We start from the raw sequence: 16,950 nt of genomic DNA, 5'->3' as shown, positions 1-16,950 counted from the left end.
AGCAGAATCTGAGAATCAATCAAAAAATATAATAGTAAGAAAAAACTAGATGTACACTAAACACTGGAAATCACACTTTACTAGCAAATACCTGGCAGAAATATTTCAGTAGGTTTGTCAAAAATCATTATAGTTACTTACCAAACAAATTTTATAGAAATATTTTTGTCAGATAAATACTATGAATGGCTTTTTAGAACTTTTTAAACAATCTTTAATATACTTTACATCAAAAGGCCCACCAAAATAAATCTGCAATATCAAGGCAGCATTAAAAATACAATTGCAATAAAGAAGAACATTAAATCATAGCATCTACTATCCAACCATCTCCCCAGCAGTCCTCTGGAAAAGGAAGTTTTTAACTTACCACCTAAAACCCATCTGCAAGGGTGTCAGGTGCACTTCCTTTGGGAGTGAGTTTCCCAGTCCAAGTACCTCTGTTGAGAAGACCCTGTCTTGCGCAGTCACCTCAGATAAGAGAGCATGGAGCAGAAAATTAATGGAATGCAGACAATGACCATTTAGGGATTTAAAGTTCAGTACCACCCTTTTGAATTGATCCTGTGAGCCAACTGAGAGGCAATGAAGTCAATTCAAGATCAAAGTAATATGCTCCACCCCCTTGCTAACTGGGCTAAGAGGCACCTTTCAAAGTGGTAGATTGTGAGCCCTTTGGAGACAGAGAACCAATTATTGAATTATTTTATTCTCAGGCAGAATCTGCTGCCCAACCCAGGAAGGAACTTATTTTTTAATCCAGCAGATTCCCGTTAATAATATAACAATAATTTGTGCTCTTCATAGTATGTGTACATGCTGTCTGCAAAGAGATCCGTGTGGGCCAAAAACTGGCAACTGCACTAATGTCTGTAGTCATTCTTCACTTATTTCTTTGGATTTTTCCCCACTTTTTGAAGTTCTGTCAGTTACTTATCAGAAACACTCATCTTGCAGGAAAATCCCCACATAACAAAAGTAAGAAATAGCTGACTTTCGGTAACATTTAGGACGTTATCCCAGCATTAGCAATTACTGCTAAGAAAAGACCAATCACATCCCCCCTCCAAATAGGAATCTATTTAGTTCTGGAACCATTTTCAAAAATAAATGAAAACAGAAATCATACCATCCCTTGTTACTGAGCGAACCAGATGTTTTCTATCTGTACAATTGAGAGTTCGTGGCTCAGTCCCAGAATCTTGGAGAGTGTAATTTACATATTATGCAAATAATTTATGTATTTGCAAGTTTATGGATATAAATTGATTGAGTGATCCCATTTCACTCTCATTTCCATCATTTAACTGTAAATATTATCATTTTCCAAAGCTAGCCATATTATCATCGTTAATAAGAATATTTATATACCACTTTTCAACAGGAATAGTTCACAAAGTAGTTTCCACCCAAGGCCTTAGAAAGGCACTTCTGTTTTTCGCTGCCTCCCTAAGCCTCAGAAGGCAGATTTTTTTCACCTCAAGTATGCCATCAGGGGTGTGGGTTTGCACCCCCTCCAGTTGTGGTTCCCAGGGCAGTGTACCCCCCTGCTCCCCCTAGCTGTGCCACTGCACTGTTCCAGTTGCAGATTTGAGACAAAGACTGAGAGACAGTGACATTTCTAAGGTCCACCAAGTGAGTTCTTGACTTCGGTAAGATTTGAACTGTGAATATCCTCATTCACAGCTTGGTCTCTTGGCAATTGTGCTCCGCTAGGTCTGGTTTATGTGCATTTTTTGATCATTACCATAATGTATATGAACAAGATGTACTGTAAATATGCAAAGATCATGCTAAAATTCTCTAAATGATTCATTGGTTGTGCTAAATATTTTAATCTAGCATTAGACCTGACAGTTGGTGAATGTCAATTAGAAAGCCACTAATTTCACATAAATTGTCATCATAATTCAGTTTGGGCAGTTTCCTAAGCATGGGTGCTTTGAAAAAATCCAGTTGACAGACGTACTGATTTTGCTTAATTAACCCATGCTTCCCTTTGTTTATGTTTTCCCCCCTTCCTCTGCAGGTGATCAGCTTCTTCAGTTCACGGATTGAGCAAGCTGGGGCTGAGCTGTCCGTGGAGAGAGTTCTGGAAATCATCAAACAAGGAGCTGTTGCACTGCCCAAAGACAGGCTCAGAGTAAGTGCTGGCAAAGCCAATCTGAGGGCGGCATTTCACATAATAGCACTTGAAGGATAATTTGTCTTTTTTCTTTCTTTTTTCCAGTTACTGCATAGTCTGCTATGAAGTTCCACATAAATTTTTGTTTGGGTTTCTGTATAATTATGAATCAAATGTGCTGCTTGAAGGAATGAGCAGCTGTGGAACATAGCGGTAAATGGATATTTCTGTAGCTTTATGCTTCTTTTAGAACCCATTGAATTATATTCATGTACAACCATGCGCCACTTAATGACAGGGATTGGGACCACTCGCTGCCTCTGCGGAGCTCAGACTGAGGGAAATTGTGCTATTTGCGCAATTTTCTGTTTCACAAAGGAAACAAGAAATCACGCGAGACGTACTCTGCCTTTGGAAGGCTCAGACAACCCTCTGGAGGGGAGCGGTTGGTGTGTGGTTGAACCCTCACTTTTGAAGGGTTGGGGTGTGTGCCCCATGTGTGGTTGTTGGTTATGCGATCCAGGCGTAAGCTGGAACATCGCAAAGTGGCACACACCTTTTTTTAGAAAAAAATATGATTGATCCCTGCTTAATTATACAGTGAATGAGTGTCGGAGATCGTTGAACCAAGGTACACAAAGTCATGGACAACCTCCAGTTCATGCTCAGAGATTGTAATGCAGGGAGGTGAGTCCACATCCTGAACCATGACCTGTGTTTTCTTCAGGCTGATTGTCAGTCCAAAATCTTGGCAGGCCTTGCTAAAACGATCCGTGAGCTGCTGGAGATCTTTGGCAGAGTGGGTAGTGACAGCTGCATCGTCGGCAAAGAGGAAGTCACGCAGACATTTCAGCTGGACTTTGGATTTTGCTCTCAGTCTGGAGAGGTTGAAGAGCTTTCCGTCTGATCTGGTCCGGAGATAGATGCCTTCTGTTGCAGTTCCAAAGGCCTGCTTCAGCAGGACAGCGAAGAAAATCCCAAACAAGGTTGGTGCAAGAACACAGCCCTGCTTCACTCCGCTTCGGATGTCAAAAGGGTCTGATGTGGAGCCATCGAAGACAACAGTGCCCTTCATGTCCTTGTGGAAAGATCTGATGATGCTGAGGAGCCTGGGTGGACATCCAATCTTGGGGAGGATCTTGAAGAGGCCGTCTCTGCTGACCAGGTCGAAAGCCTTTGTGAGATCTATGAAGGCTATAAAGAGTGGCTGTCGTTGTTCCCTGCATTTCTCCTGCAGTTGTCTAAGGGAGAATACCATATCAGTGGTGGACCTGTTGGCTCGGAATCCACACTGCGATTCTGGATAGACGCTCTCTGCAAGTACCTGGAGCCTCTTTAGTACAACTCGGGCAAACAGCTTTCCTACAACGCTAAGGAGAGAGATGCTGCGGTAGTTGTTGCAGTCACCCCTGTCACCTTTGTTCTTGTACAGCGTGATGATGTTTGCATCCCTCATGTCTTGAGGTACTCCACCTTCTCTCCAGCAGAGACAGAGGATTTCATGCAGCTCAGTGACGATGATCTCTTTGCAGCATTTTAGGACTTCAGCAGGGATGCTGTCTTTTCCAGGTGCCTTGCCAAAGGCAAGGGAGTCCAGGGCCACGTGAAGTTCTTCTAGGGTTGGTTCACTGTCAAGCTCTTCCAGCACAGGCAGGCACTCAATGTTGTTCAGTGCTTCTTCGGTGACTACATTTTCTCTGGAATATAGCTCAGAGTAGTGCTGCACCCAGCGTTCCATCTGCTGCGCCCGATCCTGGATGACCTCGCCTGTGGCAGACTTCAGAGGGGCAATTTTCCTCTGTGTTGGACCTAGGGCCTGCTTGATACCATCATACATCCCCTTGATGTTGCCCGTGTCAGCTGCTATCTGTATCTCGGAACAGAGCTGGAGCCAGTAGTCGTTAGCACATCTCCTGGCAGTCTGTTGGACTTTGCTGCGAGCAGTTCGGAGGACCTGCAGGTTGCGCTCACTGGGACAGGCCTTGTATGCTGCTTGAGCTCTCCTCTTTTCCTCAATGACTGGTGTCAACTCCTCAGAGTGGGCTTCAAACCAGTCTGCCGCCTTGTTGGTCTTCTTGCTCTCATTCTCTCATTCTCATGCACTCATTCTCTCGATACCGAGCTAAACAAGCGCATCGGTAAAGCAGCTACCACGTTTTCCAGACTCACAAAGAGAGTCTGGTCCAACAAGAAGCTGACGGAACATACCAAGATCCAGGTCTACAGAGCTTGAGTACACTTCTGTACTGCAGCGAGTCATGGACTCTTCGCTCACAACAGGAGAGGAAACTGAGCGCTTTCCACATGCGCTGCCTCCGACGCATCCTCGGCATCACCTGGCAGGACAAAGTTCCAAACAACACAGTCCTGGAACGTGCTGGAATCCCTAGAATGTATTCACTGCTGAAACAGAGACGCCTGCGTTGGCTTGGTCATGTCGTGAGAATGGATGATGGCCGGATCCCAAAGGATCTCCTCTATGGAGAACTCGTGCAAGGAAAGCGCCCTACAGGTAGACCACAGCTGCGATACAAGGACATCTGCAAGAGGGATCTGAAGGCCTTAGGGATGGACCTCAACAAGTGGGAAACCCTGGCCTCTGAGCGGCCCGCTTGGAGGCAGGCTGTGCAGCATGGCCTTTCCCAGTTTGAAGAGACACTTTGCCAACAGTCTGAGGCTAAGAGGCAAAGAAGGAAGGCCCATAGCCAGGGAGACAGACCAGGGACAGACTGCACTTGCTCCCGGTGTGGAAGGGATTGTCACTCCCGGATTGGCCTTTTCAGCCACACTAGACGCTGTGCCAGAACCACCTTTCAGAGCGCGATACCATAGTCTTTCGAGACTGAAGGTTGCCAATACAATTATACAGTATTTATCTACATATATATCTGTAGATATATTGCCTCCTATTATAATAACTTAGAAGCAATTAAACAAACTCATCTATCATCTATATCATCTATCAAATGGGGAAAAAAATGAAAAGTAAAATTATGGTCCGAAGTAAAAAATAATATCCTCTGATCTCTCTTGAATTGAGAGGAGGGAGAGAAGAGTGTGCCTTCTCCCGCTGCCCACCTGGCAAACCTTTGAGGCCACCAGACATCTCCAAGTGGATATAATATTTCAGTAAGGTGTATGGGTGTCAAATCCAAATTGTGTACACAGTTTTCTATGGTCAAGCACCATTTATGTGGAATATTAATTACCTCATTGAGACCTATGTATGTTAGACTGTAGTCATACATTATGAGCTCACATGATTGTCCAGCAGCCTGGGAGGCAAAACAGATGCACTAATTAGGTGGGGAGTGAAGGCATGATCTTGCTCAACTAGTTTCCAGCTCGTTAAGAATCCTGGTTAAGCAGGGAACATGGTTAACCTTAACCATATTCACCTTAATGTATTCTTAACTATGATTACGGTCTGATTTGTTGGGGGAAGGGTCACATGTAATGCCATAGCCTGCTCCCAATTTTATAACCATTTTAAGGTGATCTGGCCTGTTACATCTGCCTTGTCCTTGACTGCTTTCCATTTATACTGGATAGAAAGTACTGAATTTATACTTTAGGCCACAAGTTCCTGAAGTGTGAGGTGTGTCTCCCAGGGAAGTTGCAGGGCAATCAGTGCAAGGGTTGATGCAAGGGAAGGCACCAGGATGCAGGTCTCTTGTTGTCTTGTGTGCTTCCTGAGGCATCTGTTGGGCCACTGAGGTGCAGGAAGCGGGACTAGATGGGCCTATGGCTTGATCCAACAGGGCTCTTCTATGTTCACTCCATGGGGAACCGCAGGACAGCCACCAGTCAGTGTCAAGAACTTGATGCTACAAAGGACGGTAGGAGGCTTGGCTCCGCTGGCTGAGCTCCTGCATGCAGTTTTCGCCTGCCCACCCTGAGCCCCTTACCATCCTTTGTAGCATCATGTCTGACCAGAAAACCCAAAAGTAACTTGTGATTATGTCATCACCAGTCACTTCTGGGAGCCACACACTGTGTTTGCAGGGCATGGGGCGGAGGGTCGCAAAACACTGAAGACTGGGAAGCACTACTTTAGGCTGATAGCACTTTATCACAAAGACTCTGTATGTATACTGTCAGTTTCCAGGAAATGTACATGAACTTACAAAAATAGCCACCTTTCCTTCTCTTCAAATAAATCATGAGAAGCAGACTGAGTCAGAAATCCAGTTATTGGGACTGAGAGCCTTTTTGCTGTTGTCACTTAACTTTCCTGGAGACCGATCCATGAAGGGGCACCAGAAAGAATAACATTTTGCTATCTGACCCATCATTGGAAAGTTAGAAAGAGAACCATCTCCAGAATATGCTCAGGCATCATGGCAAATATTTATTTATTTATTTAAAAGATTTCTGCCCTGCCTGCTGAAAGCAGATGCCTAAGGCGGCTTGCAATTTATAGATTAAAAAAAAATACAAATAATAAGCCCTTGGCCACAAAACATTATTTTAACTATCAGTGAGTATCAGCTCTGAGTCCTTCAACAGTTGGCCCTTCAGAAAAATAGGAAGTTCAAATAAGCAGAAGTGTAGGGTAGGGTTCCCTATTTATGGAGGGAACATACTGTGAATTAAAATAACAATGACTATTATTTAGATAATTGAAAAGAGAGTGTTTATACTGCAAATGTAACCAAAGACATTTGTCAGGCGTTTCCTTGCTTTCCCAATTGGCATAAATGGCATGTGATTTTCATACCCTTTGTGGAGCACTCTAGCTCCAGGCTACAGAGTAGAAGATTAGCTGCAAGGTTTAGGTGAACTGTTGCTTTTGATCCAGTAAAACTGTTGAGTTTGTCTGTCTGAGAGATACAGCACAAACATGAACCTTGAGCAAAGATGCATCTGAAGCAGTGCATGATTTGGGTGGGAGAGGGCCAACATGTTTGACAGACAAGTCCCTGAGAATTGGAAACTCCCTCTACACTTTACCTGACTGCTGTTCAAGATAAGCATGATATAATTAGCTGTCACTTTAAAGTGTCTGCTTCTGGCCATGTGCTGCATAGGGCAGGGAAAGTCCAAACTGGGTAATTAGCTTCCTTAGAAGATTCTAGCAGAAGCAAAAAGATAAAGGGGCAGGTGTTGAAATAACTAACTCTTGGATTTCTCCTTCACCCTGGTGGGAGAAGATAAACTGAAGCTAATACTCCTGGATCTTGAGATAGTAGCTGCTGCATTCAGAGAGCTGTCTGAATTTGCAGAGCTGTCTCCTTTGCAGACAAGTAGCCCACATCACAGGCTCCCTGTTTTATTGCAAAGGAAGATTATTAAGAGTAATTTCAAAGATCAGAGTGATAAGTGAAAATTGGCTTCAGTGTCTCTTCTAGTTTTCTCCTTCCAGAGTTCACAGTCTCCCCCCACTTCCATTGGGTGAAATTATCTGTAGTTTGAGGATTAAGAGCCTGAGAGGAGTGAGACTGTGTCTGGAGTCTGGGAGTTATCTCAGGGTTTTAAGAGAAGTTCGCCAAAAGATAGCTGCGCTCGATGTCTTTTTCCCCCCTTAATAAGTGGGAAAACCTGTTGTAAATGCCAGAGGTTATTAACTAGAAGCTGACATTTGAGTTCACAGAATGAGTAACATTTCAAGAAATCACATTTAAATGCTTTTGAAAGAAACTTCCCACTGGTTAAGCCATTTGAAGAGAAAACATTTATTTTACAAATGGTTTTCCTCCTTTGAATTTCCCAGTTTTATTTCGCAGTGCACTGCCTCGCTTTCTGCTCCTTTTTTTCTTTCATGTCTCTTGCATACTTGCCAGCATGTTCTTGTGGTGTCCTTTGCCAGCATGGCATGAAGTGCCTCATGTTTATTGAAACTTGCGCTACTTAGTAGAAGCCTGAAGCCTGCTCTTAAAACAGAACCGAAGGGGAGGGAAAAAAAATGAAATGGTAGTCTTTCCCGTCTATTTTGTGCAGATTCTCTTGGTCTCCAGCAGTCCAGAATGTGGTGTTTTTTTTCAGAGGCTTTTTTCTCTGTTAGAGTACTTTAAAGGACACTGTTATTTCTTAAGAAACTCCAAAGAAGTGTTTGAATGAAAAGCTTACAAAGCTCTTGAAGAATTGTGTTACAATCTGGGCATACTATCCCTTTCGGTACAGAAACTATGAAAGCCTCAAGAATGAAAATTTCAGGAATCAAACAGTAAAACTGGTATCATAAAAAGAAAAATATTATCAACTGAGAAAAAGTTATTGTCAAGAGCTGAGGCTTCTGAATGAAACTGGTGGTCTCAATTGGAGTATGAACCTGAGAGGGGATGACTGGGATATAGGTTTGACTGAAGGAAGTGTGGATGGGAGTGAGGGAATTCCCAGTTCTGCCGTATGACGAGCTTGCACATGAGTTCCACTGAATGGTTTAAAGAAGTATGTTGTAGCACCCTTCCTGAGATAAACAGGAATAAGATAACTTTGATGGATGACCAGCTGAGAAATTTGGTTAAACTGCTTTACATTCCTTAATGGAACCATAGGTTGCAAATAATATTCTGCTTTTATATATTCAAATGTGTCAGTCCCACCTCACAGGGATCATCAGGGCAGCTCACATTTTAAACCATACAATAAATCAAAATACAAACGAGAATAAACCACAACAAAGTCTTATCTATTAAATTTTTAATACAACACAGTAGGCACTGGTCTAGACTTCCATACCCCAGATATGGTTTTAAATCAGTGGTTCCCAAACTGGGTCAGGACCCACCAAGACCTGAGTTTTGGTGGGTCTCAAAACTAATAAGCTGATAGCCAACAAGAAAAATTTATTAAGTCCTATGGAAACCAAAACACAGCAGCATGTGCACGTTTACTCACACGAAAGTGACTGTGCCTCAGTCCACTTCAAAGGGCAGGCCGAGGGGAATGCATTGACACCAGAACGGTCCCAATCCAATGAACTAAGGCCCCAACAAACTCTCGGGGAGGAAGTTTCCCTCCCTCCAAGCTGACAAGGAAAGTATATCAAGCCCTATGGAAAGTGAAACAGAGTCACACATGTGCATTTACTCCTGAGTAGGTGACTGTGCCTTGGCTTATCAGCCAGGCGAAGGGGAATGCAAGGCTACCAGAATGGTCTGATGAAGGTGGAGCTCAATACACACTGCAGAAGTCCCCACCGTAGTAAAAAGGATAAAAACAGAGGCTTCAGTTCCTGATAAAGTGAAACTTTTTAAAAATAAAGCTAGCTGGGTCCTGATAGAGTGTTGTGGGTTTCAGTGCTAAAAACATTCAGGAACCACTGCTCTCAATCTTTAAAAATTGTCTCTTCTTGTTATAGAACAGCCCTAAAACAAAATAGCATACCCAGTGAAATATCTGCACCAGCAATCCTGTGGAATAGTGTTTAAACTGTTGCTCATTCCAAGGATGGGTTTACCTGACGGTTTCAAAGAGAAGTCCTTTTTTCCACATAAGGTCCTATTTACTTTAAAGTAGACTGTTGGTTAAAGGATTGCTTGATATAACAGCAGTCATGTTTATTGTGGTATCTACAACCTCTGTGTTTCTCCCAAGAGAGTTTGCTCATGTTGTAACCAAAACATTATTTATATATTACTTTTACAATTTGAAAAGGGGATGGGCACTAAACCTCACCCCAGGTATTGCCTGGTTCTGAAAACCCTACAGTACATATTTTAGTATAGACTTATTCACGAAAGCAAGGGCTCCCTAGATGGCCTCCAGGAAATTCATTTTTAAAAATGACTGAGCATAAGAACCCAAACACTTGAGGTTTGCTTTTATACTGTAGCTGTCAGTCAATTCTGGAATTAAAACAGCATTTCCACATACATTTGGTTCAAAGCCCTGCTGTGGGATACATCTAATGGTAAATGGATGTCAAGAAAGAAGTCTCTTAGGAGAAGGAAAATTAAGACAACTTACCGGCATTGCTGACCCATGCAAGAAAGAAGCAGCAATTTTATTTTACCTGTCATTCTGGCATTCAGAGCTATAAAATGTTCTAATGCTTTTCTGGCACCCCTTGCTCCCCTCTTGGAAAGAAATATAAACGCTACTACACCTTCTCAACATAAGCAAATGTGCATTGGCCAGGCTTTCTTGAATTTCTGCCATTGAAACTTCTTGCCGTGTAATATCAGGTTTTTTTTTACTGTAAGCAAGGCCATAGAGTTCTCCAACAGTTCATAATTATCTGGCTTTGTATGGAGTTCTCTGTAAAACATTTTTTTTCTTTGTAGACCAAGAGTAAACAGATCCTCAACCCTGTTCCTGTCCAGCATCCAAGAATGTGAGGAGCCCTTGCATAGCTTTTCAAAGAACTGCAGCCTTAAAGGTTATGAGCCACTGCTAATTGTTGTCAGGGAACAGGAGTTTGATCTTCAGGAAAGATCATCTTTCTTATGAAAAAAAGATTTAAATACTTGTATTCTTTTAAGGGGGGGAGACCAAGTTATTAGGGACATTGGAGGCTAGATTCCAAAGGTGTAGCTTCTATCAGTCTTCTGTAGGAAAACCAGTAAAGCAGTGGTTTTCAACCACTGTGCTGCGGCACACTGGTGTGCCATGAGGCTGCCTCAGGTGTGCCGCATGGCCAAGGAGTCAGGCGGCGGCGGCGGCAGCAGCAGCAGCTGCTGCATGCAGGAGAAGCGGCTGCTTGGAGACTCGCAGCAGCAGTAGAAAAAGGGGCAGCCGCACAGGGGCTTGGACACTCCTGCTATTGCTGGTGCCTGCCCCGCGCGCTGTTTGGGCAGGCAGCCAGAGGAGCTTGGAAGAGCTCCCGGCGGACGGGAACATGGAGGAAGTGAGGGCGAGAAGGCAGTGAGAGCGAGCCTGAAGGTGAAAGCAGGTAGGAGCCAGAAGCAGCTGGCCGCAAAGGATTCTGGAGAGACCCTTTTCCTTGCCAGCAATGCCCCAAAGTGACCCTGCCTGCGTTGCCTCACCTGCAAGGCTTTGGCTTTAAGGGTATGGACCACAATCCAATCCACACTTACCTAGGAGTAAGCCCCATTGACTATAATGGGGCTTACTTCTGAGTAGACATACAGAGGCTTGGTCACACTCTTTCTTGAATACATGAACAGGCAAGTGATGTTTTTCTTCCCCCACTCACCCACCCCACCTCACCCCTTTCCCTCCTGCACACACATCCCTCCATTGTAATTACAGTTAACCCCTCTTACTGCCCCTCCCCCACCTTCCAAAGTTCAGTCAGTTGCCTCCCATTCTCTCTCTCTCTCTCTTCGCCCTACCCCAGTGAATCCTGCACTTGTTTCAACCACATCTCCTCACTGCCCCTCAACAGATCGCTCCACTCTCCCTTTCCCTGACCTGGGGTGCCCTGCAGGCGCTCGCGCAGGGCTCCCTGTACACAGGGATGGCTGCTGCAGGGACTGGTGAGTGCATCCCAGTCCCTGCAGCCCCCTGAGCGATGTGATCCTGGGGATCGCGTCACTGCCTCCCCCCTGCCCCTGCAAAGACTTACTGCGGTTTTCAAACTCCCAGAGAGTTTGAAAACCGCAGACCTAGACTCTTAGCTGCCAGAGAACTTCCTGTTAGCGTTCTCACTGTTGCCTCCTGTAGCATGCCCCTGGCATTCTCACTGTTTACTTCCTGCTTCCTGTTCCAAAGTAAAAGGAGGAAAACTCTCAGTTTTGCAAAGAAGAAAGGTGAGGCATGAGTGTGATGGAGGATAATTTTAGTAGGGTCCACTGGTATCTATAGTTTTGGGTATCAGCAGTAGCAGCAGGAACCTGTCCCCACTGATACCAGGTGACTCCTGTATTTATCTAGAGCAGAGGTCTCTAAACTTTTTAACCGAAGGGCTGCATCAAATATCTGGCACAGTGTCGAGGGCCGGAAAACAAATTTAAATATAAAATTTAAATAAATACTTTGGAGATGGAACTTAGATGAATGAATAAATGAATGGGCTCAAATGCCAGGACTTCTCCAAGCATGAGCATAGCCCAAGAAATAAAGCACACACTTAAATGGACCCCCATTTCCCCACCCCATAAGCACAACTCTGGTTGTGTTTGGTCAAGTGGGCCAGAGGCTCTCGTGATCAGAGGCGGGCCGTGGGCCAGATAGAGGCTCACCACGGGCCACAGCTGGCCCTCAGGCTGGGGTTTGGAGACCCCTGACCTGGAGACAAATTTAAACTTGTTACATGTTGAAGAAGTTATAGTAAATGGCAACATTGCTCTGTATAACTACTTGATGTATCATTTGTTGTTCTTGAAGATTCGATTTTATGGCACATTGTTGCAGATTCTAAAATTCAAGAAGATTCAGTCTACCGAAAGATCTAGTTATTAATTGCTTCGCACTAACAGAGCGTTGGCCTTTTTTCCCTTCGGCCAGAATATATACAAATGTGAATCTTTTTCTTATGCTTTGATTTGTCAATAAATTTCAAAAACTGTTTTGCTGTATATAGGGTTTATTTTCAAATATGCAAGGCATACAGATGGATAAAAATTGTGGTTTTTTGGTCTTTTTTGTTTTTGTTTACCAGCTATGGGTTTCCAGCACAATGGCTTATACCTGCAGCATAGGATGTGCATTGCAGCTGCTCTGTGTTTTGTAAAGGGGATCAGTGTGTGTATGTTCTAGGAGAGAGGAAAGAGGGAGAGAGAGAAGTGCAATCACTTTATTCCTCACTAAGAGCTCTAAATGGAGTCTGGTAGTTCCACTGTTTTCCATGCTGTTCTCTGGCTCAGCAGTGATAAGCAATAGACAGTCTGGCTCCTTCAAGGAGTCTTTCAGTAATGTCTGAGACCTCGACAGTTCCGAAACTCTCTAACCGATGTTCCCCAGTGGACCATTCATTTATCAGGAAATGAAATTGGTTACAGGATTTCTCATATTGCCAAACCTCACTGATGAAATCTGGTTTGCTGCTAGCTTCAGTAATTGCCAGAGTGCATTAACTGGCTTAGTCTTACTCTAAGTTTCTTTTTAACATTGTCTAAAATAAAGTCCTATTATACAGGAATTCAGAACATTTTGATGTTCATTCTCAGTACAGTATATAGACCAAGTAAGAAAACCTCAATCCTGACAGTTTTACCTCCAGAGTGGGAGATGGGGGTCGTTCCTTTGATATTCCACTCCTAGATGTCTCTTTTTCAAAGCAGAAACACTTTTACCTGGTATGGAAGCCTGCTTAGCAACCCAAAAACCATTTTGTTACTCCAGATTCAATCAGGCAGGAGAAAATTGACTTAACACACTCTTTGGAAGAAGGTGATCTCTTCTTTATGAGCTCTTGAACAATGGCTAAATAATTTTACTTTTTATCATGCTACTCAACATATTTTTTGATATACTATTCAGCTACTATGTCAATATGTACTTGACAAGTACAAATATAATACCATATCCTAGTGTTTCTTAAACAGTGGGTCGGGATCCACTAGGTGGGTTGTGAGCCAATTTCAGGTAGGTCCCCATTCTTGTCATTGTTTTACTTTTAATATATTAGACTTGATGCTACCATGCTATGTGACTGCATTTGGGGAAATGTTACAGCTCTTGCCACAGGATGTGGTGACAGCATCTGGCCTGGATGCCTTTAAAAGGGGATTGGACAAGTTTCTGGAGGAAAAATCCATTACGGGGTACAAGCCATGATGTGTATGTGCAACCTCCTGATTTTAGAAATGGGCTATGTCAGAATGCCAGATGCAAGGTAGGGCACCAGGATGCAGGTCTCTTGTTATGTGGTGTGCTCCCTGGGGCATTTGGTGGGCCGGTATGAGATACAGGAAGCTGAACTAGATGGGCCTATGTTCTTATTTTAACAGGCTACTATGTATATGCCTTTACCAATGATAGTGAATGGGACTTACTCCTAAGTAAGTGTGGGTAGGATTGCAGCCTCAGATTGTTAACAATTTTACTTCAGGATGTTGTCACTTCTGGTCATGACAACACTTCCGGTGGGTCCAGAGATATTGTCATTCTATAAAGTGGTTTCTGTGCTAAAAGTTTGAGAACCACTACCGTATTCAATTTAGGGCTATTAGGAGCAGGATGAAGAGCAGCATGTCCACAGGGAGACAGTGTGTTGTGCATATTCAGTGCATGCAGCAACTGTTACCCTGCACATGCCTGATCTTGTCTGATTCTCAGAAGCTAAGCAGAGTCAGGCCTGGTTAGTGCTTGAATGGGAGACCGCCTGGGAATACCGGGTGCTGTAGGCTTATACCATAGTCTTTCGAAACTGAAGGTTGCCAACCACCAGAACTATACTGGGCATGGGGTGGGGAGGAGGCTCATGTTTATTTTGTGACCCACAGAGCCACTCGGGCTCAGAATCCGTTTGTTCTTCTTTCCTGGGAACTCATTCAGTGGTTCAGGTGTATTTTGATTCTGTAGCATTGCTGAAGCTGAGCATGTATGGACCTGGTCACCATTTCCCTGGAAGGGAGATCACTGAGAGTCTTATATAATAAGAAATACCTCCTTTTAATTTGTTTTACAAATCCTAAGCCTCGAATAGTCTCTAAATTGCTTTAAAAAATGGTTAGTTAAGATGATTAGTTGCATAAACTCAAAATTTCAGGTACGTTTGTAATAAGTACTGCATATTAAACATGGCTCCATATGCTATCCTTTGTACTTTGCACATGCAAAACCATGTTTTGCAAGTTGCACCTACATGCGTAAATCACAGCTTTTATTGGCAAAGTACATTCAACTAAAGATCCAGTCCAGGTGGCATTTGTATGATTTATACCAATTTGCACCATTCATAAATAATATAGGGCCCAATCCTATCCAAGTTTCCAGAATCAGTGCAGCTGCAATGCAGCCCTGAGGTAAGGGATCAAAAGTTCCCATGCCTTGAGGAGGCCTCTGTGACTGACTCCCCACCACCCAATGCAGTGCATGCCCCATTGGCACGGCTGCACCAGCACTGGAAAATTGGATAGGATTGGGCCCATAGTTTGCACATGTTTTGCCTTTGACATTGTTTCCAATAGCAAAGGATCATAGATGAAGCATCTCTGGGTAGAACTGAAGTGCTGATTGCTCTCATATTCAAACACCTGCAGACCATTCTGTAGTTTTTGGAGCTCTTTGTTGTCACCAGAAATGAGGCAAGCTAGAAAAATACACTGTTAATGCAAAATGAAGAGCTGAGAAATGTGTTGACTTTTATCAACAAACTACAGATTTGTTGTACCAAGTTGGATTCTATGTGTTGTAGCTGGAGAAACTGACCCCCACCAGGTTTTTCTAAGGGCTTTGAACTGATTCTTCCAACTTCATTCTCCAAAGCAGTGACATTGCACTAGCCTTTGTATAACAGAATGTTGCTGAAGGGAACACTTTAATGGGATTTCTCCTGGGTCCAGTGCAGATGCAGTGGGAAATGGTGGTTTGCCACAATATGAATGAGCCTGCAGGCTCCAGGCTTGTTCATTCCTGACACCCCTTTTCTTATTCTTTCACATGGAAGACAAGACGAGAAAAACCTTTTTGTGGACTGGTTTGGACAATACTCCAAACTACCCTGATAAATGTCTGGGAAAGGAGTATGCACCTTCCCTCCCTCCAGTTCTTAAATCTTACAGAGGAAAGTTTATCCCACAATGTATGTGCTAAGTGCTGCTTAGTATTTACTTAATATTACTTAAAACTAGAAGTAGTACAGTATTTCAAACTGCACAAGCTTCCGGAGATCATTCCCTTTTCCTTTCCCAGTCTGGACAGCCAACAGTGGAAAGGGGAGTACTCAGCCCAGTTGATCAGCCGGCACTTCCTTTCTGGCTCAGCAGGTCTCCAAGGCTGGTTGAGCGCTACACAGGCCCAAACATAATTTGTGAGGTTGTGGAAGTGACTACTGCATGGCGATCCTAGATGAACGTCTTAAAGCTGCAGTACTATCCACACTTACTTGAAGTAAGCCCTATTAACTATAATGGGACTAAGCTGAGTAGACATGTAGAGGATCAAGCTCTAAGATGTATGCAATTCACACCTAAAATGTAAAGTATGAACGTGACAAAACATGTTTGCAAATGCATCACTTATACAGGTAGGTGCATTCCTCAGATAGCTGGGATCAACTGCAATTCTGCATTTGGTAGTTAACCTGAGTTTGTATGAGATGGCCCTGATAGGCTTTAGTAATGCAAAACTGCCTCATTTTTTTTTTGGCCTGATCTTGTGGTGTGATCCTGAAACCAAGAACTATTTACAGTCCTGCTGTAGTTGTTTCTGCTGTTTTTATTAGAGTGACTCAGTGGAAAATTAAGGATCCTGTAGCTCAACCTCTGTCTGTACACTCCAGCTCGCCTTCCTAACATTTGCTCCTTTATTCAGCTACCCTGTGACCTGCTGAGGATGTTTGGCTGTCTCATTTGCCTCTTTCTAAGATTTACAGTCTCTTGCAAGACCAGTCCTTGTCTGGTGCCAACTAGTGGCCTTGCGCATTGTCTAGACCCTGCAGGGATAAAGCCATTTAAAACAAAGGATAAACAAGTGACTTAGGCTTCCTCGTAGTTTAATTACTGACATTGCTGAGATTTCCCCAAAATCATATGTTTTCAAAGCTTACACCAGCTGTCAAAAACAAATTTACAATATAATATGTTCCCTCGATTTGAAGAAGAAACAAATCGCAGCATTCCTGTGGATGAGACACTTTTCTTAAAAAGCAGAGAGGTAAGTCATGGTCATGAGGCCTCTTTCCAAGCTCACCTTTATCTTTCAGCCTGCACAAGCCAGAAACTACTTGTGTTTAATTTCCTTCATGGCTCAGCATAGATTTGTACATAAGTTGATCCAGATCTGATCAACATGTATTCATTCATGGGACCATT

The 16,950-nt window shown here is 43.4% G+C and overlaps 1 protein-coding gene across 2 annotated transcripts in view; it reads left to right on the top strand.

Annotated features, from left to right (window-relative positions):
• Positions 1 to 16,950, top strand: part of DYM (dymeclin) — a 218,900-nt gene that overhangs the window by 178,695 nt on the left and 23,255 nt on the right. For both annotated transcript variants that reach the window (XM_066615843.1, XM_066615842.1), the window contains one exon: positions 2,030 to 2,143. In XM_066615843.1, the coding sequence (XP_066471940.1) occupies positions 2,030 to 2,143 (114 nt within the window). The remainder of the gene's footprint in view (positions 1 to 2,029; positions 2,144 to 16,950) is intronic.

This window comes from Tiliqua scincoides, chromosome 2 (genome assembly GCF_035046505.1).
Source record: "Tiliqua scincoides isolate rTilSci1 chromosome 2, rTilSci1.hap2, whole genome shotgun sequence".
NCBI classification, from domain to species: Eukaryota; Metazoa; Chordata; class Lepidosauria; order Squamata; family Scincidae; genus Tiliqua; species Tiliqua scincoides.
Note: the sequence above shows the minus strand (reverse complement) of the source record. Positions and strands in the feature narration are given on the sequence as shown.